Source organism: Saccoglossus kowalevskii, chromosome 7, assembly GCF_978046115.1.
Source record: "Saccoglossus kowalevskii chromosome 7, keSacKowa6.1, whole genome shotgun sequence".
In the NCBI taxonomy this organism is placed as follows: Eukaryota; Metazoa; Hemichordata; class Enteropneusta; family Harrimaniidae; genus Saccoglossus; species Saccoglossus kowalevskii.
Genome location: NC_140647.1, coordinates 37,799,446 through 37,824,904, shown reverse-complemented (window position 1 = coordinate 37,824,904; position 25,459 = coordinate 37,799,446). Strand labels below are relative to the sequence as shown.

Below are 25,459 nucleotides of genomic sequence, written 5' to 3'. Positions count from 1 at the left end.
AAGTAAATGCACAAGTTGATTTGTGGAATTATTTTTTTTAAATTTAACCAAACATTTTTTAATTTATACAATATTTTTCCACGGGCCTAATGTGAACATACCAAAAACATCAGTTAACCAAGGTTTGACCAGTAGCAACCCTGAGACATGATAGATAGCAGTTTTTCCCATCTCCAAGTCTATAGCTAAAATAACATGCTAGCAACAAATACATGTTAAGGATAGGATATAGTAATAGGATAACATAGTAATAGCACTACAATGTATATAGTTCATGAAACTATGATACCATACATACCCTATTAGAGGTACATACTCATTATGGAAGTCATGATTACCATGGTAACTATTAGCAGTGTATCTATACAGTCACTCTAAAATCAAAGATTCCCTATATTGTATATACATATGTGTTATATGCAGTAGCTAAACTATTCTAAAATAATTATCAAAAATTATAAAAAGTATTATAAAAAATATACTATTTACTCATTTTTTTTAGGTATACAGATATTTCAGTAAAATAGAATCTGTGCACAGTACGCTGAGATACTGGTTGATTTCAGTGAAATAGATTCTGTGCACAGAACCCTGGGATGCTGGTTGATTTCAGTAAAATAGAATCTGTGCACAGTACCGTGGGATGCTGGTTGATTTCAGTAAAATAGAATCTGTGCACAGTACCGTGGGATGCTGGTTGATTTCAGTGAAATAGAATCTGTGCACAGTACCGTGGGATGCTGGTTGATTTCAGTAAAATAGAATCTGTGCACAGTACCGTGGGATGCTGGTTGGTTTCAGTAAAATAGAATCTGTGCACAGTACGCTGAGATACTGGTTGATTTCAGTAAAATAGAATCTGTGCACAGTACGCTGAGATAGTGGTTGATTTCAGTAAAATAGAATCTGTGCACAGTACGCTGAGATACTGGTTGATTTCAGTAAAATAGAGTCTGTGCACAGTACGCTGAGATACTGGTTGATTTCAGTGAAATAGAATCTGTGCACAGTACGCTGAGATACTGGTTGATTTCAGTGAAATAGATTCTGTGCATAGTACCTACAGTTAGTTTATGGGATGACCAATCAAATCTCTGGGTGGGAGATGAAAAAACAAAAACATTGGTAAATTTCAAAGTGTGTGTAATTTTTTTTAATAAATATATTTTCCCAGAAATTTTGCCTCAAACCCTCCAGAGTCTGTGATGGTCTCTCCCATAAAATACAGGTAATAACTACAAAACTCAGTATGTAAGTGAGTTCATATGTAAATAGAGCAATCACACTAAATATTGACATGTAGCTGCCCTTTCACATGAACCTGACAAGTCATGCAGACACAGTGCAGGATTCATTGAATGCACTGAATTGAACAAACATCAACACAAAACCACTTCCGCTTACAGGAAGTCCCTTTTTGGCCCCTGGCAGCACTGACAACAAGTTTTGAAATCTGTCTACCAAAGTACTTCATAGAATCCCCCAAATTAACTATCAATGAGATTTTTTCTTTTCAAGAAATGGAAGCAGTTGTCATTAAAATTTAAAAACAGTGGATAATGTATTGAACACTTTGCCTGTCTAAAGGCCATGCTCCAAATACCCCACAAAATGCCAGAATGTAGGGAGGTTCACCATATTAGGATAAGTTGGTATATTTAGTTTACACTAAATAGTACACTAACAGTCAGTGTCTTCCAGAAGGCAACTTGGCACCGAGTAATGTAATTTCATCTTAAAAAATCTTTCAATAAGTGAAATATTTGAATACAAAATACATAAATTAGATTAGAAATTAGAAAATTTCAAAAAAAACACAAAAAAAAACACTGAATAACTAAAAAAAATGATCGCAAAAAAGGAAAACACAAAGTATACAAGAGGAATGAGCATTTCTAGTTTCTACAATATTTCAATGTACATGTATTACTAAAACAGATTACAAAAAAGAGATTGTACCTTCAGATATAGAAGAAAGGCGTTATAAAATACTGTTTTTTTTTGTCTTTGAACAAAAATAAAATAAACTTGGCAGTGAAAATTGACTAAATAAACAAAAACACTAATTATTTTGTCATGCTGGTAAAAAACAGTTGAAATAATCCCTCAGAGTACTCTAAAATAAGACTGAAGTTCATTCTGTGATGAAGTTTTTTGTACATACATTACACATATCACCTCTATACAAAAATTACTAGTCATAACAGATCTAACTAATCCGGACCCACATCAGAATAATTTTTGTGATATTATTAAAGTGAAGCTCAAATGTTTGTACCGTATGAAGTGGAAAAACAATTTGTTGAACAATTCTAAGCTTGATAGGTGTTCTAAAGAAAATTTTGAATTGCAGCTTTATACATCTATGCCCCAAAGTTGGAAGATTTTAGCATGGATGAATTATTTCCTATTATTGTTTCAAGTCATGATTTTTTCATTTTTAGCATTTTTGCAAAATTTATATTCTATATTCTTGATATGTTATTAGTACTGTAAGTGTTTGTTGTTCTGAATGTTTTGTTTTGTTATTGTTGGACTTTACTCGAGATTTCATTGGTACATTCCAAATAAAAAATTCTATCTATCTATCTATCTATCTATCAAGTAATAGTAACCGGATATTCACTTATGATTGAATGCAAGTTTGACAACTGATAGTTCATGAACTTAACTGTAAAGTCATCAAAAAGGTCAAGGTCATCAAGGTTATTGAAGACCACATTGAAATACATTCTTAGACACACTAGATGGGGTATAGTATATCAAGCAGGTCAAGCACACAAAATGAACCACATTGTACACAGGCTTACAACAAAACTGTTTTCATGTACACATCATGATGTGATACATATATTTCCCCTGCTTCATAGTTTGATGAAGTGTTTACAGAGATAACTTTTCACTAAAGCCACTGGATGACTTCAAAAATTAACATAATTTGTCTCTTGTAAAACCAGAAGCCTTTCAAATATTGAGACATAATGACTTTATAAACTCACTTACATACAATCCTATTACCGGGTATTACAGAAATTATGAAATATCTATTGTAATTTGGTTAAAAAGGAAAATATATCACACAAGAAGAAGTTCAAACGAACACTGGAGGACAATGTAAAAAGTAATAAAACTGATAGTGAAAGTCAATTTATACTAGCAAACTTCAGAAAACCTTTTTTTCTTCTGTATTTGAACAAGCACAAATAAACTTTAGTCTATTTTGGTTAAATAATTGTATTTCTAAAAAATTTAATAATCTGTTGTAACTACTTTTAACTTGCTTTTAATATTTTTTTGGTATGCAGAAGTTGTATGATTTAAAATCTTTGTTACCCTGACTATCCTTTAAAACAAAGTTTTTCACTTTATGTAGGTCAGAAATATCAAAGTTTTTCACTTTATGTAGGTCAGAAATATCAAAGTTTTTCACTTTATGTAGGTCAGTTTTTCCCATCTCCAAGTCTATAGCTAAAATAACATGCTAGCAGCAAATACATGTTAAGGATAGGATATAGTAATAGGATAACATAGTAATAGCACTACAATGTATATAGTTCATAAAACTATGATACCATACATACCCTATTAGAGGTACATACTCATTATGGAAGTCATGATTACCATGGTAACTATTAGCAGTGTATCTATACAGTCACTCTAAAATCAAAGATTCCCTATATTGTATATACATATGTGTTATATGCAGTAGCTAAACTATTCTAAAATAATTATCAAAAATTATAAAAAGTATTATAAAAAATATACTATTTACTCATTTTTTTTTAGGTATACAGATATTTCAGTAAAATAGAATCTGTGCACAGTACCGTGGGATGCTGGTTGATTTCAGTGAAATAGAATCTGTGCACAGTACCCTGGGATGCCGGTTGATTTCAGTAAAATATAATCTGTGCACAGTACCGTGGGATGCTGGTTGATTTCAGTAAAATAGAATCTGTGCACAGTACGCTGAGATAATGGTTGATTTCAGTAAAATAGAGTCTGTGCACAGTACGCTGAGATACTGGTTGATTTCAGTAAAATAGAATCTGTGCACAGTACGCTGAGATACTGGTTGATTTCAGTAAAATAGAATCTGTGCACAGTACGCTGAGATACTGGTTGATTTCAGTGAAATAGAGTCTGTGCACAGTACCTGACATACTGGTTGATTTCAGTAAAATAGAGTCTGTGCACAGTACCTGAGATACTGGTTGATTTCAGTGAAATAGATTCTGTGCATAGTACCTACAGTTAGTTTATGGGATGACCAATCAAATCTCTGGGTGGGAGATGAAAAAACAAAAACATTGGTAAATTTCAAAGTGTGTGTAATTTTTTTTAATAAATATATTTTCCCAGAAATTTTGCCTCAAACCCTCCAGAGTCTGTGATGGTCCCTCCCATAAAATACAGGTAATAACTACAAAACTCAGTATGTAAGTGAGTTCATATGTAAATAGAGCAATCACACTAAATATTGACATGTAGCTGCCCTTTCACATGAACCTGACAAGTCATGCAGACACAGTGCAGGATTCATTGAATGCACTGAATTGAACAAACATCAACACAAAACCACTTCCGCTTACAGGAAGTCCCTTTTTGGCCCCTGGCAGCACTGACAACAAGTTTTGAAATCTGTCTACCAAAGTACTTCATAGAATCCCCCAAATTAACTATCAATGAGATTTTTTCTTTTCAAGAAATGGAAGCAGTTGTCATTAAAATTTAAAAACAGTGGATAATGTATTGAACACTTTGCCTGTCTAAAGGCCATGCTCCAAATACCCCACAAAATGCCAGAATGTAGGGAGGTTCACCATATTAGGATAAGTTGGTATATTTAGTTTACACTAAATAGTACACTAACAGTCAGTGTCTTCCAGAAGGCAACTTGGCACCGAGTAATGTAGTTTCATCTTAAAAAATCTTTCAATAAGTGAAATATTTGAATACAAAATACATAAATTAGATTAGAAATTAGAAAATTTCAAAAACAAAACAAAAAAAACACTGAATAACTAAAAAAATTGATCGCAAAAAAGGAAAACACAAAGTATACAAGAGGAATGAGCATTTCTAGTTTCTACAATATTTCAATGTACATGTATTACTAAAACAGATTACAAAAAAGAGATTGTACCTTCAGATATAGAAGAAAGGCGTTATAAAATACTGTTTTTTTGTCTTTGAACAAAAATAAAATAAACTTGGCAGTGAAAATTGACTAAATAAACAAAAACACTAATTATTTTGTCATGCTGGTAAAAAACAGTTGAAATAATCCCTCAGAGTACTCTAAAATAAGACTGAAGTTCATTCTGTGATGAAGTTTTTTGTACATACATTACACATATCAACTTTATACAAAAATTACTAGTCATAACAGATCTAACTAATCCGGACCCACATCAGAATAATTTTTGTGATATTATTAAAGTGAAGCTCAAATGTTTGTACCGTATGAAGTGGAAAAACAATTTGTTGAACAATTCTAAGCTTGATAGGTGTTCTAAAGAAAATTTTGAATTGCAGCTTTATACATCTATGCCCCAAAGTTGGAAGATTTTAGCATGGATGAATTATTTCCTATTATTGTTTCAAGTCATGATTTTTTCATTTTTAGCATTTTTGCAAAATTTATATTCTATATTCTTGATATGTTATTAGTACTGTAAGTGTTTGTTGTTCTGAATGTTTTGTTTTGTTATTGTTGGACTTTACTCAAGATTTCATTGGTACATTCCAAATAAAAAATTCTATCTATCTATCTATCTATCTATCAAGTAATAGTAACCGGATATTCACTTATGATTGAATGCAAGTTTGACAACTGATAGTTCATGAACTTAACTGTAAAGTTATCAAAAAGGTCAAGGTCATCAAGGTTATTGAAGACCACATTGAAATACATTCTTAGACACACTAGATGGGGTATAGTATATCAAGCAGGTCAAGTACTGTAAAATGACTAATTTTCACTGGGTTTAAATTTCACTGATTTACCATTTTAGGCATATTCAGTAGGTTTTAAATTCACTGTTTTGTCATTTAGATAATGTGCTCTATGCTAAATTTTACATATTCACTGTGTTTTAATTTAGCGCATTTTTCCAGTCAGCGAAATAAGCTAAATTAAAACCCAGTGAATAATTACCCCCTTTACAGTACACAAAATGAACCACATTGTACACAGGCTTACAACAAAACTGTTTTCATGTACACATCATGATGTGATACATATATTTCCCCTGCTTCATAGTTTGATGAAGTGTTTACAGAGATAACTTTTCACTAAAGCCACTGGATGACTTCAAAAATTAACATAATTTGTCTCTTGTAAAACCAGAAGCCTTTCAAATATTGAGACATAATGACTTTATAAACTCACTTACATACAATCCTATTACCGGGTATTACAGAAATTATGAAATATCTATTGTAATTTGGTTAAAAAGGAAAATATATCACACAAGAAGAAGTTCAAACGAACACTGGAGGACAATGTAAAAAGTAATAAAACTGATAGTGAAAGTCAATTTATACTAGCAAACTTCAGAAAACCTTTTTTTCTTCTGTATTTGAACAAGCACAAATAAACTTTAGTCTATTTTGGTTAAATAATTGTATTTCTAAAAAATTTAATAATCTGTTGTAACTACTTTTAACTTGCTTTTAATATTTTTTTGGTATGCAGAAGTTGTATGATTTAAAATCTTTGTTACCCTGACTATCCTTTAAAACAAAGTTGTTCACTTTATGTAGGTCAGAAATATCAAAGTTTTTTACTTTATGTAGATCAGAAATATCAAAGTTTTTCACTTTATGTAGGTCAGAAATATCAAAGTTTTTAGAGATACATATGTGAAGAATTGTCACTGAAAATGGTAAATACTAAAACTGATATAACTTTCACATGATAGTATAAACTCAATTTAGTTAATCTTTTATGCCAATCTTTTAGTCTGTCTTATGCCAGTACAAATCTGTTTTCTTAATTTTAGGCTACAGGTATTGATGTTGGTTCCAACTCTAAACTGGGACCAGATAAAAATGAATGATAAAATATGCCTCTTTTTTACAATTAACATACCATTAGAATCAACATCATTATCTGAGTCATCTAAACACTGGTCTGGTTTTTGATTATTCTCCAAATTTACCCATGTGCTTTCAATATGATTCATCTTCCTAACTCAGAAGCATGCTTTAATTTTCAATCCAACTTCTGCGGAAAATAGTTCTTTACCAGATGAGGAAGAAAGGTTTGTGCTATCATTACTATTGACAAGGGATGTCGGCCATTCTTTTGGTTGCGTCCTTATTATTGCGAAGCTGATGTTTAGCAACGCAAGACATACTCTTCTTTATGTTGTTTCTCTTTCTGAAACCTAGCAGTTTTCACAGTGAGGGGACGGTGTAAATTTCTTTCTGAAGAATGTTTCTTCTGTTTCCAGTACTTTGTTACAGATAATTCCCCTTTTATGGTAATGTTTTGTTCAACTAAGACGTGCACTATTAGTTCTCCATTATAGACACCATAGAATACATTTTCTCTCAATTCTCTACTGTAAGAATCTTGGGGGTGGTAAGTTACCTAACTTACCATTTCCATAAGAATCCTTCCCTGACCATGTTTAGTTTCCAATTGCAATATACATTTACATTTTTCTGATTAAACCATGAGTTACATTTATCTGTTATTAGTAATATTTCAAGTAACCAATTTGTCATGTTATTACCTTACACGTATATTAAGCTGATATCACAATCATGTCAATGCATCTCATCCTACACAATCTAAATAGAATGCTCATCTAATTTACACTAGTTTAGATTTATATACTAAGAAATTCTATCAAGTGAACTTTTTAATATTTAGTTGAGTCAATAAGTAACTACTACATGCGACAAGGTCTCCCATTTCACTATGTCGAAAGGTGTTAGAATGTAATTTTGCGACCAATTCTGCTTTCTCTTCCACCACGGCCACCTCTCCCTTTTTTGGCCGCACGTCATCCCCTGGAGGCCTTCCATCTTCTTTTTGCCTCTTTTAGGTCAACTTCTTCTGTCTGTGTTTCTTAGTTACAGACTGGACTTCCTATGGCAGCATGATGGTATGGGAGAAAGCAATCCCTACAGAGGTATATTGTACATTCTCTACACTGGAAACTACTAGAACGGTAGAATCCCCTGGGTGTATGTCTTTCCATCTTGATGTACCATCTGCAGCTAGCACCACGCTTCACACTAGAGCTGTGCACCAAATTATGGTGCTTATACGTATCAATGATAGGCTCATGATTTGGCACATGTTTATGACTAATAAATCCACCAATGCCATACCAACTTCCAGCTGGAATATTTTATGGGATTTCTTTTGGTCTACCTTTTCTTTGTAGATGATCCATGCATTAGTTAGAGCAGTGTCAAGGAGGTAGAAGAACACATATTTCCACCATTTATGTGTCTGTCTTTGTGATGTGTAGTAAGATCTTAGTTGATTTGCTCTATCTACACCACCCATATACACATTGTAGTTGTCAATAATTTGATGTGCTGGCAGGGAATAATAAATTTTTCTTCCCAGTTCATGTGATCGTAATAGACGTACAACAGGTTGGTTATTATCGCAGTAACCTTCTATGCATGATGTCATCAAGTTCATAATAAGTAATGGCCACAACTTGTCCTTTCAGTCGTGAAACAAACTGTCCTCTTTTCATATTCTTTATTACCTTGTTAGCAAGATTTCGCAGAGGACTGACAGATAAGGATTTGGGAGATCCAATTCTGTCGTGCCTTATAGTACCTACAACATAAGTCTGATGATATGTCAAGAGGAGTTTGATCATTTCCAAACTTGTATAAAAGCTATCTGTGTAAAGTATGTGATGTTTCACACTTATTAGACTCAACAACCTGCTGCAGAGTCATTGATGTATTTCTGGAATCTACCTCACGGCTACCACTGCTAGTCATGAATTCAATGTTGGTAAATATATATATATATATATATATAATATATGTTGGTTCACTGTGGGGATAGCACAATATTTCCCGGTGTAACCAATAATGGCTTCATCAATGCGTACCTGTTTATGCATGTTGTAACACTGCTGTGAATATAATATCCACTAGTTCATGTGTTTGCCATCTGTAATATGTGCAAAGTTCTTGCCTCAGAGGTGAATAACACAGTTAACAAGCCATACACAGCACAGTCCCTGTTAGTTATCAAATTTAAGATATATAGTTTTGTTTCTAGTAATATAGTTGGAAAATAAACATGTCAGAAATATTTCCCAAGGGGTCCTAGGTTTATCTTTGTAATTGTTAGTGACTGCTCTTGATAACTGATAGGTTGAGTAACATTCCATTCTAACTGAAGCATTCAGTAACAACTGGCTGGCAGTCCACAAGGCCACTCAGTAACAATTGGGACAAGTACAAGTAGTACTTAGTAACATGTGCAATATGCCACAGTAACACACACTAACAACTGCAGGGTTTGTAGACACACTTAATAATTGTTGGTGTGTCAATGATAACTGATGTCATGTAATTGGTATTATATAGAAATCGGCTGAATCAATACAACAAAACATGCATGGTCAGTTACAGTTCTGTGCCGGTAGGACTTACACAAACACCCTCACTAAACTAAACTACAGAACACAAATCTAACAAAATCTTCTAAATCATCGGGCTTGTCTTCCTCTTTATCTTCTGGCTTGTTTTCCCCTTCCTCTTTGTCTTGGTTGGCTGGTGTGCCATAGTTGTTTGGCTTCATTCTGGTCCCCGGCATCATACTGTGTTTCTTTACACAATGTTGCCTTTCCAGTTGCTATGTGATGATAGGGCAGAAAACAATCCCTGCACAGGCTAATGCTACATTCACGACACTTGTAGCTACTTTTGTGATATCCTCCAGATCTTGTTCTTCTCTTGAGTTTTATACAGAGCCTACAAGATTGGCCACGCCCCTTTTCTCGAATGAGTGTATGTCCCTTGTAGCTGTCTATTGTAGGCTGGGAAGTCACAAGCACTTTCTTTCTTGATGAAAAACCACCAACTAGGGAAACACCTATCTGAACTTGGAATGACTTGTGTGTCAATTTGGAGTTGGTCATTTCTTTAAATATGATCCAGCTGTTTGTCAAGGCTGTATCCAACAAGTAGAAAAATATATACTTCCACCACTTGTGTGTTTGCCTTTGTGAGGTGTAGTAGGACCTCAACTGATTCGCCCTGTCAACGCCACCCATATACTCATTGTAGTTATCTATCACATCAGGTGCTGGAAGTGTGTATGTAATTCTCTTCTTTGTGTTTTTGTCTTTCACATGTCTCACCACTCTCTCTCCATTTATTCTGAACCCCTCTTTGCAAGTTGTGAGCACTGTGAACAGTTTTGAATCCTTCCAAACAACTAATACCATTTCTCCCTTCTGTCTTGAGGCAAACTGCCCCCTTTCCAGGGCTATTATTTTCTTACTGGCAGGGTTGTTTTTTTCATTAGCCTTTAGACTGGTTGGCATTCCCTTCCTTGTTGGACGTACACTACCAGTAAGAAACATGTGATGTTGGTTCAGCAGGGTCACTGCCAATTCAGGACTGGTGTAATAATTGTCTGTGTATAGAATATGGTTGAATCCACTGATATGACTGACCATATCCACAACTAACTCCAGGGTTTTACTGTCACCTTTTTTATTTGGTATAGCTCCTCTTGTCATAAATCTGATGCAATTTACGTAGTTTGACACTGCATCAGCAAGAACGTAAACTTTAAACCCCTTAGACCTAGGTTTGGAAATTATGGAAACACTTGGGATACCTCCTTTAGTGCCCTTATAACCAATAATGGCCTCATCTATAACAACCTGTTGGTGCAGGTGATACGACTTTACAGATTGTTCCATAATTTTGTCCAGTATTGGAGCGACTTTGTACATAGGGTTGCGACCTTTTTCAATTCTGCGGACTTTGGGGTCACTGATATTTGCAGGATCATTTTCAGGATTGTTACAATGAAAATATTGCATGATTTTGTGGTAACGATTTCTGCTCATGGTGCCAGCAATAAATTCATTTCTCAAAGCAGTCTGGTTTGACCAGTAATCTCCAATTTCCATTTTAGGGTCTGATCCCATTAGGATAAGGATACCCAGGAATGCCTTCATCTCACTATCCTTTACTTCAAGCCAGTATTTATCTGTTTTCCGTTTTTTGGCTTGACACCATCTGGCATATTTATTTGTCTCACGCCGTAGTTTTTTTATCAAGGAGTGAGGAAATATTGTATAAAATGCTTCCAGAGGACTGACATTTTCATCCAGGCAAACATTGGGTCCTGGTGGGTTTCCAGTAAATTCCTGTGACCGTCTATGTCTCCTTAGATGTGATGACCACCCTTCATCATTCTCACTATCAGAACTGTCACCAGAGTATTCAGTTGGCTCTTCATACTTGTCCGTTTTTTTCCATGTATCCTCTATTCTTTTTACATTTATACTAGGTTTCAGTCTCTTTCTTGATCTAGCACTAAGTCCTTTAAATGGATCTTCATCTGATTCCTCTCCAGATGAGGAGGGAAAACAGTGGTCACTTTCTTCAGATTTCTCCACTGACTGTTGATCATCTGAACTGTCAGTTTCTTCCCTATCATCCATAGCTCTGACAGGGATCTGTCCCTCAACAATATCTTCACCCTCACTGTCACCTGTTCCTTCTGTCATGTCACCCTCATTTTGCCTCTCTTCCACATGTGGTTTTCGTTCATTTTTCCCAGCCTCATTGTCAGTCACTGCAACTTCACTAATTTCTTTCCTTCTGGAATGCTGCAATTTCACATTTTGCAGACACAAATTCTTTCTACCATGCCTAGAAGTTTGCACAGTGGGGGAAGGACTTTGTGAACATTTTTTCAGACTACAATTATGCCTCATTGAAGAATGTTTCTTCTGTTTCCAGTACATCGTTATAGATGATGCTCTTTTTATGGGGAAACTTTTATTTACATTCTTCCTCTTCTTCTTTCTTATTCTGGAATGGTGCAATTTCACATTTTGATAATCAGTGTCCTTACTACTATGTTTAGCAGTTTTGTCATCATCACTGTCTGATGAGGAATGATGACAAGATGCATCAAGGATCCTTCGTCTTCCAGCAGCTCTCTTCTTATTGTGGGCAGCATAAGACATATGCTTGACAGTGGTGCTTGTATGCTGGACAACATACTTGAGTTTACTGAAATGCTTATAGTTCAAATGGTTATCTTCACTGTTTGTATATTCTACCTGAGTTGGATTTGTGTACTGAGTAATTCTGGTATGATCAATTCGACCAGTGTCCTTCGAACCATGGAACAGTGAATGTCTTGACTCTACCAGTGACATGCCACGTATCATGTCTTTACTGGGAATCTCATAAATGTCCTCTAACGTAGGTTTATCTAGTTTTCTCAATTCACTGTCAGAATCTTGACATAGAGTATTACAACCAGCTTCACCATTACTGAACTTCGCAGGAGTGGAACCCAAAGTATGTTCAGCCACATTAGTTAGCAGTTCTTTTTTGTGAGAATCGTGAACAAGACTTTCACTCAATTTACTTGTGTCACATGGAACGCTACACATTTTATTATCTCCAAGATAACCTTCACCCTTACTGGACTTCTCAAGACAGGGATCTAAAGATGGTTCAGCTAAGTCATCTATCAGTTCAGAATCATGAAAAATACTTCCACTTTGTTTTTGAGTGACAGAATCTTGGGGTGGCACGTAACTCGTCTTATCATCTCCATCAAAATTCTTCCCTGACCATGTTGTGATAAGGGCACCTACAACAGAGTACTTTCCCAATCAATGAAATGAAGCTATAGTGATTCAAGCACACAGAGTAGGCATCTGTGATAGGGTCAGTGTCAATTAAACACTGAAGAATACAGTCAGCAGGTAGGGTGTAGGGTTTTTATACAAAGTGTGATCCTCTTTTTAGAGTGGATTAGTTTCGAATTCTACATGAGCTGTAATTCACAACTGAGAGTTATTCCCTCTTTGTATCAAAATCTGCTTGTTTCTAGAAAATAAGTCAGTCGAACATAAATAAACATAACTATCACTCAAATCCTATCTACTGTAAAATACTTTATTTTCGCTTGAATTAATTTTCGCTGAAATGACTTTTCATGTGTGTTATATGGAATTTATTTTCACTGATTTTTGGCGAGTTGAATGTAAAAGATAGGAAAAAAGGTATATTTGTTGGATTTTATTTTCACTGAATCATTCCTTTAACGAAAATAGCGAAAATAAATTCCTAGCGAAAATAAAAGTATTCCACAGTATGCAGCTACACTATAACACAACTTATTCAACAGATGTTAATTAGTATATAAACAAAGACTACATACTGATGTATGTGTCAGTATGTTATTTGAAGAGACCAGTCTCCAATACACTGCTATACAGAGTTTCTGCATTTATAATTCAAAAATGAATGTCTGATTGGTTGCTAAATGATAATGAACACTTTACTTTGTGAAAGAGACGACCAAATCACATTAAGACGGTGTCTGAAATTTTTTGACAACAAGTTTTTCATAGATTGTGTTCAAGTTAATAGCCAGAATGGGACAAGTATGGTGGCTTACCAAGGCATCCACTAGTTCATGTGTTTGTTGCCTGTAATATGTGCAAAGTTCTTGCCTCAGACTACAAAGGACTACAAAATAAACCAAATGTCCACAGAAAAGTCTTTTATTTGTATTCACAAAATCATCAGTTTATACACCGTCCCTCAACACCTGAGGGACGGTGGTTTATATGCTAATTCATGAATGGAATGCACTCATGAAGCTGTGAATTAAAACACGCAAAATGACATGATGCAAACAGACTTGAAATTACAGTCCACATCTTATCAGTTTTGTCTGATGTGTACCTCGGTTTTCGATCAGAAACCATTTTATTGAGAAAGATAAACATCAGGTGATACATGTGGAGCAGAACGAGCTTACTCTTTCCAAAAAACGGAAATCTGTATACCAGTAGTACCATGAGGTTCATACATTTATATCTTACTACATTCAGTGTTCTCCACAAGGGTTACTCTCAACACCCGCCCACTGACGTACATCCAACTGAAATTATTTGTAAAAAGCTTGCATTGTTCTTCCCAAGCCTAAACAAAAGAGTAGTTGCTAAACCCTTTATTTTGCTATTGTTTCAAGAGGCCAATCATAAACAATGACCACTGGAAGTCTGCAAGCAGTTATCAAGTGTATTCATGGCAATGTGTCAATCGCCTGAATTCATTGTCGCCCGACATTGTTGCCACTTATTGCTTACAATACGCAACTACAGTGGTTTACAGCTGTATTTTTAATAATCGTCTTCCGATCACGAAAGGAAGAAAATACAAACGAAATATATATACACAGAAAATAAACAAATATATTAGCAGATTGCATGTAAACTCGAACAAAAATACTAGCCGTATTTACAACGTTCGCTCGATTTTCATTGTGAAAACAGCATGGAGAAGGCAAATTGGTGACCTTTTAGCCTACCCCATTCAACGACCGTCTGCTACCCACCGCTGTTGGCGCCATAACGATTTAGTATCTAAGTTGCATAGGGGAACAGCGCATTCTGGGTGTTCGTGTACTGAATTCGGAAAGCGGTAAAAAACATCAAACATGGCTGCCGGATTAGTTTACCATGAGTATTTGTAATTAAATACATGTACATATTTTAGTTATCTTTTCCACATACTTTTTTCAATTGTTTATGTTGAATCTTTCGAGAACATAGCTGTAAGCAGATTCTTTTATTTTGCCGATTGCTAGCATTTTTTCTTGAATATCAAAACAACGTGTGAAAACGCAATGCTTAAATGTATCGTACCATCCGTCGACACGGGCGAGTACTGATGCCACAAATAAAAATGTTATGGGTTTTATTTTGACAAATCGTCTGTTTCGGCTTCTGGTCAAATCACCTCGTATACTTTCTACATTATAACTCAATTATGTTTTGTACTTGCTCTTCGTTACTCGAATTGCATTTCATGAACGCAGAATAATTTGAGAACGTATAAATCACAGATTTATCAATATCAATCTGTATTTCAAAAGATTGTAACATGTTTCAATTAAATTAAAAAAAGAATAGTAAATAATAGTGTGTATTGCAGTTCATGACATAAATGCAATATGCAATATGTAAATGATATGGATTTATGTATGCTAATTGGACCGCCCATACGCTATTTTGGATTGTGGAGAACACTGACATTGTATAACCAATTTGACTAAAATGTGTAATCATAGACCTTAAAACAAGAGTAACAAAAGCAAGACTGGTGACGCAACAGTTTTAATGAAGTATTTGCTCAGTGTCTGCACTGTGATGTCATCTGGAAGTCTGTGGAATGCTTTTGCTAATTACGTATACAAAGCAACATCATACAAAAATAAACTACTGTAAAATACTTTATTTTAGCTGGAATTAATTTTCATTCTATTCATTCTTACGATATTATTTTATTATTACAATGTATTATCATCTGTCAACTGTTTCTTATCAGTATTACTGACAAATAATTGTGTTATTTATTAGGCAAAGGCTTTTTTCCTTTTGCATTTACTGTTATGAAAGCAGTGCCTTCTTGTACATATTATTTATTTATTTATTGATTATTATCACTTGCTTGTTTGTTTACCATTAAATGGGTCACTGACCCGACTAGTTCAGTAGAACTATTTCAGGGATGCCCACCACAAATTCCTTATATTCTATCAGCAATGTACTGGTAATACTGGTTTTTAATTGTTTATTTGTTGTGAATAAACTCATTCATTCATTCATAAATGAGCTATAGTAATTTGAACACGTTGACATCATCCATCATTTTGATTGGTTATTCATAGTTGCTGTCGACATAGGAAGTAAAGTAAGCAAATAACACCGAATAAACGGCAAGGTGAATACTACGTCAAATTATAGTAAACATGTACTGCGTGCATGACTCGAATTGGTGCTCGTGTACGGCACCTAATCGCCTAGCTTCACACCACTACACGTCTTCCCCTCGGCCATGGGACATCCCCCAAAAAGGATGCTTAATAACTAAGCTTATTACGTGCAGAGAACATGAAACCCATCCACGCCACACAGCGTGGCTTTATTCACTGTTATAATGCTGTACCATTACTTCCACTATCCTAGTACAGCCAGATCTGAAGGCCTTTGATGATATTTTTTTGAAATTTTTAACCCGAAATAAAGACCCACCAGCTATGAAATCGACCAGGGCAACTTTCCATATGGGCGAATTTACGACAGAATCCGGTAAGCGAAAATTATTTCAGTATTTTACAGTATTACTTTTTCGTCATTGTTTCTTATCTTTCCTTTTTAGGCTCTATGATGTAATGTACTTGTCAATTAATTGTTTTGTTTTTGTAGATTGTGCGCCCCCCTGAATGCCAGTCATTTGTTTTGTGTTTTTTTTTAATTCCTTAAATTGAGACATATGTTAAACAATTTATGGTTGGGTGTGTCTGTTTATTCTTAAAGACATTAATCCATTCAATCATGGCCAAATGTGTTTGTTGAAGCACTGTAAGAACAGACAGATTAAACTTCATCTGTATATAAACAAAATCAGAGTAGTGCTGGCATGGTACACGCTAAGATTAGTCACAGAGTTGAACAGTCAGTCACCCCAACCCCCACCAAAAGGAATATTTGCAAATTTTGGTTTATGGAGATTTAAATAGACCCTCGCGCCCAGGGTCCTGAACTCAGAAAATCACGAGTTTTTAGGGGTGGGCGCTCGCCAGAGCACCCCTTTGGAAAAGAGTGCCAATGACAATTTTAATTCACCATGTGACAGATTGAGGGAAATATTACGTCTTTGAAGGAAAATAAAATAACGAAATTAGTTGCATCGTCATTGACTTTTACAATGAAGAATGGTCACAAAAAATATGCAATTTTTATTACAATATTAATTACGTACCACTCAAATTTACAAGATTAAAATATTCGACAAATGTGTTTGATCGTACACAAACTCTCGATGGAAAGCATTTTTCCGCCATGATGTATTCGCATGATTTGACTTGCAACAACGTTCTTTGATCTAATGGGCCAAGTCTGTTATTAACTAATCAGAATGCAGTGTTGTACCACCGCAATTCTTTGGAAATTCCCGACTCTTTCTCGTAGCGCAAAGCAGAAGTGAATTATCAATGTCGAAGTACGATCTGTTGTAATTGATTTCGGCGAATAAACGACATGTTTTTTTTTTTTAACTGGTAACTGGCAGTGACATGAATATGGCATGGAATATTTACCGTATTTTACTTTTATTAACAGGTCATTGCGAAGCGTAGTTTATGCATGGTTACTGTGGTCTACGCATTCACAACATATTCACGGCAGTTGATATCCATGCTGTATCATGATATAAAAACGATTTCCAGTATTCGTTGAGCAATGATTAAAGACCAAGTTTTAAATTAGTGGCATTTTAAAGGGGTGGGTGATTCGCCGAATGTGACCCTGAATATAAAAATTGCACAAAAGTGGGGAGTGGACGCATGACCAGGCATGGGCACTAATGCGGCAGAGTACGATAGTATTGCACATGATATGCCTTGTGTTTTATCTTGATGTTGGTTATTTCTTTTGAAAAGTCAAGGCAGTGTCAAACAAGTAATAATAACCTAATTATCAGACAATTCTTTTATTTTGAGCAAAATTTAATGTGTTTATGAATAATTAAGGTATAATTTTTAATGGGATGTTTCAATTGTTCCTGGCATCTAAACCAGAACAATTTTTCAGTCACTGGCTTAGTCAGGAATACTTGTGTCGAGCATAAATGAAGAAATTAGAATTTAACATTCATCGTTAAAGCTTAACTATTTCATCTTTAACAATTACCAATTCCAGCATTTCCACTACACAAAGGAACACAAAGTTGTCTTTATTCAGCTTTGATAAAGCACTTCCACATTGCAGTCTTGGTCTTCACCAATATTCAGAAATTTCCAGAAACTGTTGTCAGTACAGACCATACTTATTCCAATCACTTAATAACTAGACACAACAGGTCAGATGATATTTTTAAGTTGCTATTTTCATACATTTCATGACAAATCAATGAAATTTGTTTTTGTATACCGGTATTACAATTATTTGCCTTATTGAATAGAAATCAACATTTGTTTGACCATGAATAAATGTTTTTGTGTGTGATATGTTGCCAGTCTGAATAGAACTTTTGATTGGTGGACTGTTATCACCATTATTGACCAGCACTATTTTTATGATGTCTTGACACCATGCTGCACACAGGTAGATTTATCTTCTGCCTTGTAGTTCATGTAAATGTAGCTACCCCAGATTAGTATGAGTGAACACATGAAGATGATGGCTTTTTACAGATCTAATCTTAGAATGATTCTGTAATAAGATCATTTTTTCAGTTCATTACATGTTGCCATCATGTCAAAGTATTTTACTGTTATCTTAATGCATGTTGCTGTCACGTCAGAGCTTGTATCTGTCATTTTCTAGAATTGCTTTTTATGCAACATGGCTTCATTAAAAATTATTGACCAACAGAATTCTGGCAGTGCAGTGGAGACAAGTCATATGCAAAATGACCAACACAGTCATGTTAGTTTTGATAATAATGCAGACAATCTAAATCTAACACATTCATCCCAAACCAAGGTAATTTGGATTTCAAATGCAGACAACTGAAGTCTGACACAGTCAGGTGGCAGCAAATGATTGGACGACTTTAAATTAAATACCAGTTAGTTTGCTTTGTAGCTGTGGAAATAAGACAGACAGCAGCTTTCCAGTGAATTACCTACCCATATCACCTAATTGAAATGGTATTTTCATTTTAACTTCATCACATTTCATCACATGGTCAGCCATACTTACAATGTTTACTCATAAACGTTGTATTCAATTAACTACCCACAAAGGTGTGTATATCCAATGGAAGCAAATAAAAGTATGCAAATTGGCTGATAAGATCTGCAGAAACACACTATGAAAACCAACCACAAACATGTATGGGAAGAGTATTTTAAATGGGCAGTCCACTCTATCCAGGTACTATAAATATAAACTACATCTGAGTGTGCATACCTCACAGACACACCCGAACCTACACCCACCCACGAACCCACACCCACCCACAAACCCAATCCATCAACTTAACCAACACACAAAACAATACAATTAAAACAACATAAATTCTTCTTACTGTCAGGTCTGACATTCACTGTGCCTTTAAAATGTGGATTAATATGAATTTTCTTCGGTTGTAAAGAGCCACTGTTCTGTGGGCGTTGTTGTTGCATCCCAATCGGCCTGTGTTGCAGCTGTATTCCAGCTGGTCCCTGTGACAAACCAAGCTGCATGGGTCTGTGTTGCTGCATACCCATTCCTCTTCCATTACCTTGATACTGACGATTGCAGTAACCCCCTCGATGATTTCTCTGTTTCTTTTGCTTTAATTTCTGGTCAAACTCATCAATACTTGCTTGAACTTCGGCACTCACCTCTACAAAAGGCAATACATATTTCAAAGTTCAGTATGCAATTTATTATCTCCATTGCAGATATACTAAATTTTGTATCTCAAACAGGAATGAATTTAAGCTATTTCTAATTGAAAAACATATGTAATGTTATCTGAAATATCGTAGATTGCTTGAACAATATTGATCGATTTCCAACACTTGCTCAATAATATGCAGTTCATTGTACAAAAATAATTACAGGTCAAAACATCTAGGTAATGTACATGATTTATAAAACAAACTTCACCTGAAGTAACCAAATACATTCTAGCATTGCCATGACATCAGCAATATATGCGATGACATCAGCAGTATATGCGATGACATCAGCAGTATATGCCATGTCACCAGCAATATATGCCATGTCACCAGCAGCATATGCCATGTCACCAGCAGTATATGCCATGACATCAGCAGTATATGCCATGACATCAGCAGTATATGCCATGACATCAGCAGTATATGCCAAAGTACAGCTAAAACAAAACATTATTAATGTAGCATTAGGATCATTCCCATGTGACCTTACCGAGTGTATCAGGTATATCTCGCTTTCGTCCAGCAGTACTTGTAGACACCACTACTGCAGAGTCCTGTCTTTCTGACTTGAAACGTGTACGGGTATCGTCATCGTCACCTTCACTTTCACTGCTTTCAAGAAGGGAATCATCTAACACTTGGTTTTCATCTTCCAGTGTGTCATCAAGTTCCGTTTCCACTTCCTGTCATGTAAAAAGCATGAGTATAAATGAGTGTTACTTTGGACATGCGTGATACTCAAATGTCAATTGTGACTAGAATCAGTGTATAAAAATATAAATCTTTACCTGTTCTGGTAATTCCTCCTTAATTTCTGGTACCACTGCTTGTGTTTCAGTTGTATCAACAAACGTTTCTTCTGAATCATATACTTGAGTGGACACATCTTCATCCAAGATATCTGTGTTGTCAATACCGATATCCAAAACATCACCATCTAAGTTTGATATGTCTTCATTTAAAAGTATATCAACACCATCTACAGGTTCAGTTTTGCTGAAAAGGCAAAATTTTGATAATGTCTGTTTTAGGAACAACAATATGCTTGCACTATGGCTTGTCAAGATCCTTCTTGTGATTAACTAGACGAGAACAAATAAAATTTCCATAGATTGCTCAAGTGTTTATTTTTAACAAGTCTCATTTGAAAAAATGTGAATGAACTGATGTGAATACCTGAAATTATCAAAAATATCTTGTCCATCATCACCACTTGCATTTAATACGTCTTCCTCATTGTCACTTATGCCTAACAGCACATCTTCATCAAGTTCTTCATCTGAAAAATCATGTCTTGCCTATGAAGAAAAACAAATACAGCTCTTCAGAAGTTGATAGAGATGGCAGTCTGTTATATGAATGTAGCATCTGCACATCTCCAACTACAACATTGAATCAATTATTATAAAAGATTTTAGTAAATATATAGGCAACATATAATGTACATTTTAAATCAATGAGTTTAACAGTTCTGAACTTTTTAATATAAAGTACCGTAAAAACTCGATTAATTCGCGGTAGTAAAAATAATTATTTTTTCAAGTGCACCAACTAGTAGCGTTAAAACGGAAATTATTGTTTTTTTTGTGCGAATTAAAAGAGTACTTTTAGATCGATTCAAAAAGAAGCTGTTTTCATAAATTCGTTAGTGATTTGTTTTGTTTTTCAATGAACACGATTACAGGACGGTGTTTTAGTGCCTCTGTTACTCGTGGCTAGCGACATTCATGGCGTTTATAGTCGGGCAGAGAACACGCACCATGTTACACTTGAAATGAAACAGTGAAATGGCAAATGTCACTCTGTACACAAACAAACAATGAACACGTGACTACAAAGTAGCCGTCTGGCTGCACTGCCTTTTTTTATTTTTCTAGGCATCACCCGGGCGATGTTTTGGCAGATATTACGAAGCCCATCTGGTCTAGAAAAATAACCCTGCATTGATAAAAATAGTTTCAGAAAATGTTTAGAAAAAATAATGTTTCGCGTTGACCAAATATAATCATGCAAAGTATAAATTCAAAGTGTTTTAATACATTGATGAGAGGTCGCATATTACGTGAACATGCACTAAGAAGGAAAAGCAAGCCAAAGTCGAAACGGGGTGCATCATGGACATGACACAACACACGCTGTGACAACTGAGTGATCACCAACTTGTATGCAACTCTGTACGTACTGGCTTTGAATATATCAACGTCGTTTACTTAGTGCACTGCTTTTCTAATTACGCAAATTTGTTTACAATATTGTACCGGCTCTGAATATTTCAAATTTGTAATGTATTGCTTTCATGATAATTACTAGTAGTTTTTTTTTCAACTATTGTTAGGGCACTGACACGGGGTATTGGGTCTGTGAATATTTCAATATCACCGACTTGATACTGCGTTGCATTCGTAATAATTACGCAAACACAGTGTCCTCCCCAGAAAGTTTTCATAGAGTCGCGGCTAATTTGCATAATAATTAGCATAAATTAACATATTGTTTGTCATATGGGGAAATAAAACAAAACCAGTTTTTTCCTTTTTTTCTATTTATTTTATGTACAATCTGTATACAATTATTTCACTGCATGTTTAGTATTGCAAATGTCCTACAGAAATACTGAGTTTTCTGTTTCTTTGCTTGGCCCAGTAATCAGCAACTTTATAAAACCCTGTTCAGTCCCGGTAAATTAAACATGGGGTTGATTATTCTCATTGCTTGTCTTTCGTTTCTGTTGTTTTCCGGTTAAGTACAACAACTGTTACGAGTCAAGATACTTACGCTACTATGTTCGAGCAATAATAGTTTTTCTGGCTGAAATTATCCATCTTTATGTATTTTTTTTAATCATCGATGTTGTCTGTTCAACACAATTGTGAGAGACAACGGAGGTCTGGAATTACGAATTGTCGCCATTGTTATACCACGTAAAATTGAGGCTTTTCTTCCAAGAAATAACACAAGTGTCACTCCAATTTCCACACGTTTCTTGATTAGAATTCCCGATTTTTTGATAAATAAATTATTTTCAATTATGCTTCACTTAATTCATCCGAATCTGAGCACGATATGCGATCCGAGTGGGAAGTTCACGCTCGCTGGATCGTACGTGGGTGACGCCATCTTGGATTCACAATCACGAGGTCAAAATTTTTTACATCATAAATATATATTTTTTCACATTTTGATCTCAAAAAACAAATACAATATCAAAAATACTGACAAAAATCAAAACTTAGAATAATAGTACTACTACATTTCTAAAAATAATAATGAAAATACGTTTCGTACACACCGGAAACATGTGGCTTTTGACCCCAAGTGTGACTATATCATTTGCATATAAATATACGTTTGGCAAAGAGCGTTTGACACCGGGGCTTACGGCTTTGTCTTTATATGGAACTGCTTTGTTTTTTTAAAACGATATCCAACCAATGAGACACAACAGGGGATTATCCCGGGAAATTGACGTTAATACAATGCATTTGTAGATTTAACTAGTTAGCCAGGAAACTTACAGTCTGTGAGAGACTGAAGAAATCAGGTCACGGGATAAATAATGGCATCGCGGAGGAAACACATAGCGTCGCGGGCAAATCCGATCACGCCGGGGCCCGCGACGCTGTTTTGGCTAGGGGAGAACACTGAAACATAAACATACCATACGTCAAATTAAATTTTACTATAATATAATAAACTCTGGGCAGCGCACTTCGATCGCATCACTCGCGTACATTTCGACTGAACTCTAATAACCACGTGTTTGAATTACGTGCGGCATTGGGCAATGACCTCCAGAGTTCACGCACTGATATTTAAATTGGGGCCACCCAGCTTGACGCAAATCAATATAGTTACTTGTCATTTGTTCAAAAAATCTTTCAACTCTCACAAATACCATGGACGCGAAGAGCTAACTGGGGGTTAAATGAAAGGGAACGTCTTTCTCGGACAAAAAACACATCAGTACAAGATTATGTGTGCAAGGTTAGATTTATAGAACGTACATGACCGCTTAACTGTGCTTTTTACCAAATCCGGTGTAATGAAAATGTGACCAATCAAAAACGTCAATCTACGCACCATAGGGCGGTTCACTTAAATGACGTAATAGAATAATGGCGGACACATGGTCGATGCAACCTCGTGGACCAGCGACGAAAAAGCCCTGTACTAAGCTTTCCATCACAGAAATTTGTGATCGATGGATATTTATCGACTAAGTAATAATCTCGCCCAACATCTGTAGTGTCGTGGGGGAATGATTTTTTTCAGGTCAAATCTTTACCGAACCTAAACTGCTTGCTAACTGAAAGGCTGTGATGACGGAGATCGTCTGCGATTGCGGCTACACCAAGTACTGATAACATAAAAACTCAAACAAAATGTATATTTTTAATGTCTTCATGCAATATATTCTGAGTTATCCACTTTATTCTGGCCCGCGAATTAATAGGATACAATTTTAAACATGTTTTTGAACGCCGCGAATTAAAAGGATACCGTTAAAGTCCTAATATAAACCGCATACGTAATAGTAACCGCACCCCCAATTCCGGCTTTGGGGTTAAAGAGTTCTTAACAAAAATTGAAAACTTGAAAAGTACCTATTACTAACCGCACCCCCAATTCAACAAGACCACGACTGACTTCATTGTTTCAACCAGCTGTTCCAAAACGGCATTGTTCTTAATCCTATTCATTTGTTTCGACAACATGCCTAAAAATATTCACACCTATTTATTGTTCAGTGGTGATAAGATGTCAGACCACAGGCGGTCAGACAGGCAATGAAACTGCTTTTGTTCTGGCGACCTCTGTCAATACTCTTTCTGAATACGTCTGTGTTTAGTAAGTTTTAGACAATGAGCTTTTATCACCGTAAAAGTGTTAAACTGAGCATTGAAGAATAATTTATCTTTCGAAAACAAATAATTTCTTGATTTAAAAAAAAAATCATGCCGTTTTCCCATGGAAATCAAAGGCAAAAGATCGCGCTACATTATCGGTAAATCTCTTCCGTGTTGCGTTCACCATGAGGTCGCTGAACTGTCATTAACATATTCAAATGAGCTATGTAATTTAGACACGTGGGCACCATCCAGCATTTTTATTGGTTAATTAGCGACTTGACCTATCCGGTCAATAATATGTCACGTGAGCATTCAAAAACATGCTGGATATCGTATCGGCTGTTTACATGTGACTGAAGTCATTCGCTTATGGGGAAACTAAGTTGAATTTTACTTGCATTTTATAAAAATTCAACGAATTTATTTTTCGTGCGTTATTGTAATCACTACTAAAAAATAATCACCAATATCAACACTTTGAAAACAAGTAAGTTATTCACTTGTCACCCGCAGCATGGCCGGATCGAGCTACCGTTATGTGATCATTTGCTACTAAGCAGTGCATTCGTGTTTTTATTTGAAACTTCTGTTAGAATATACTTTTCGTTACCAAGAAAATTAAAAAAATAAATGCATATTACATTAAAAATACTGAGTATTTTTTATATCATGTGGAATTTTTTTTTCATTGACTGTAATTTTTCAACATTTCGTAACGCCTATTTTAGAACCAAAATAAGGCCTTTCACTCTTCCCTGACGCCTATTCAAGAGATTGTACGGTGTATTGTTTGTTTTGTATTGTTCCATGTGTTGTGGACAAAAAATGACCACGCCCATTTAATGATTGCAATATGTACGTAATAGAAACCGCACCCCGAACTTGAGCTTTTGATCCCAATTTTTAAATTGATACATTGTAATATAAACCGCGGTTTATAATAGGA

At 35.2% G+C, this 25,459-nt stretch overlaps 1 protein-coding gene across 1 annotated transcript in view; it reads right to left on the bottom strand.

Annotated features, from left to right (window-relative positions):
* The window catches only part of LOC102802680 (uncharacterized), a 51,942-nt gene that overhangs the window by 20,621 nt on the left and 5,862 nt on the right, over positions 1–25,459 (bottom strand). Inside the window, exons 3-6 of the mRNA XM_085501540.1 lie at positions 20,840–20,961; positions 20,452–20,659; positions 20,154–20,346; positions 19,306–19,605 (exon numbers count right to left, since the gene is read on the bottom strand). Of these exons, the coding sequence (XP_085357666.1) occupies positions 19,306–19,605; positions 20,154–20,346; positions 20,452–20,659; positions 20,840–20,961 (823 nt within the window). The remainder of the gene's footprint in view (positions 1–19,305; positions 19,606–20,153; positions 20,347–20,451; positions 20,660–20,839; positions 20,962–25,459) is intronic.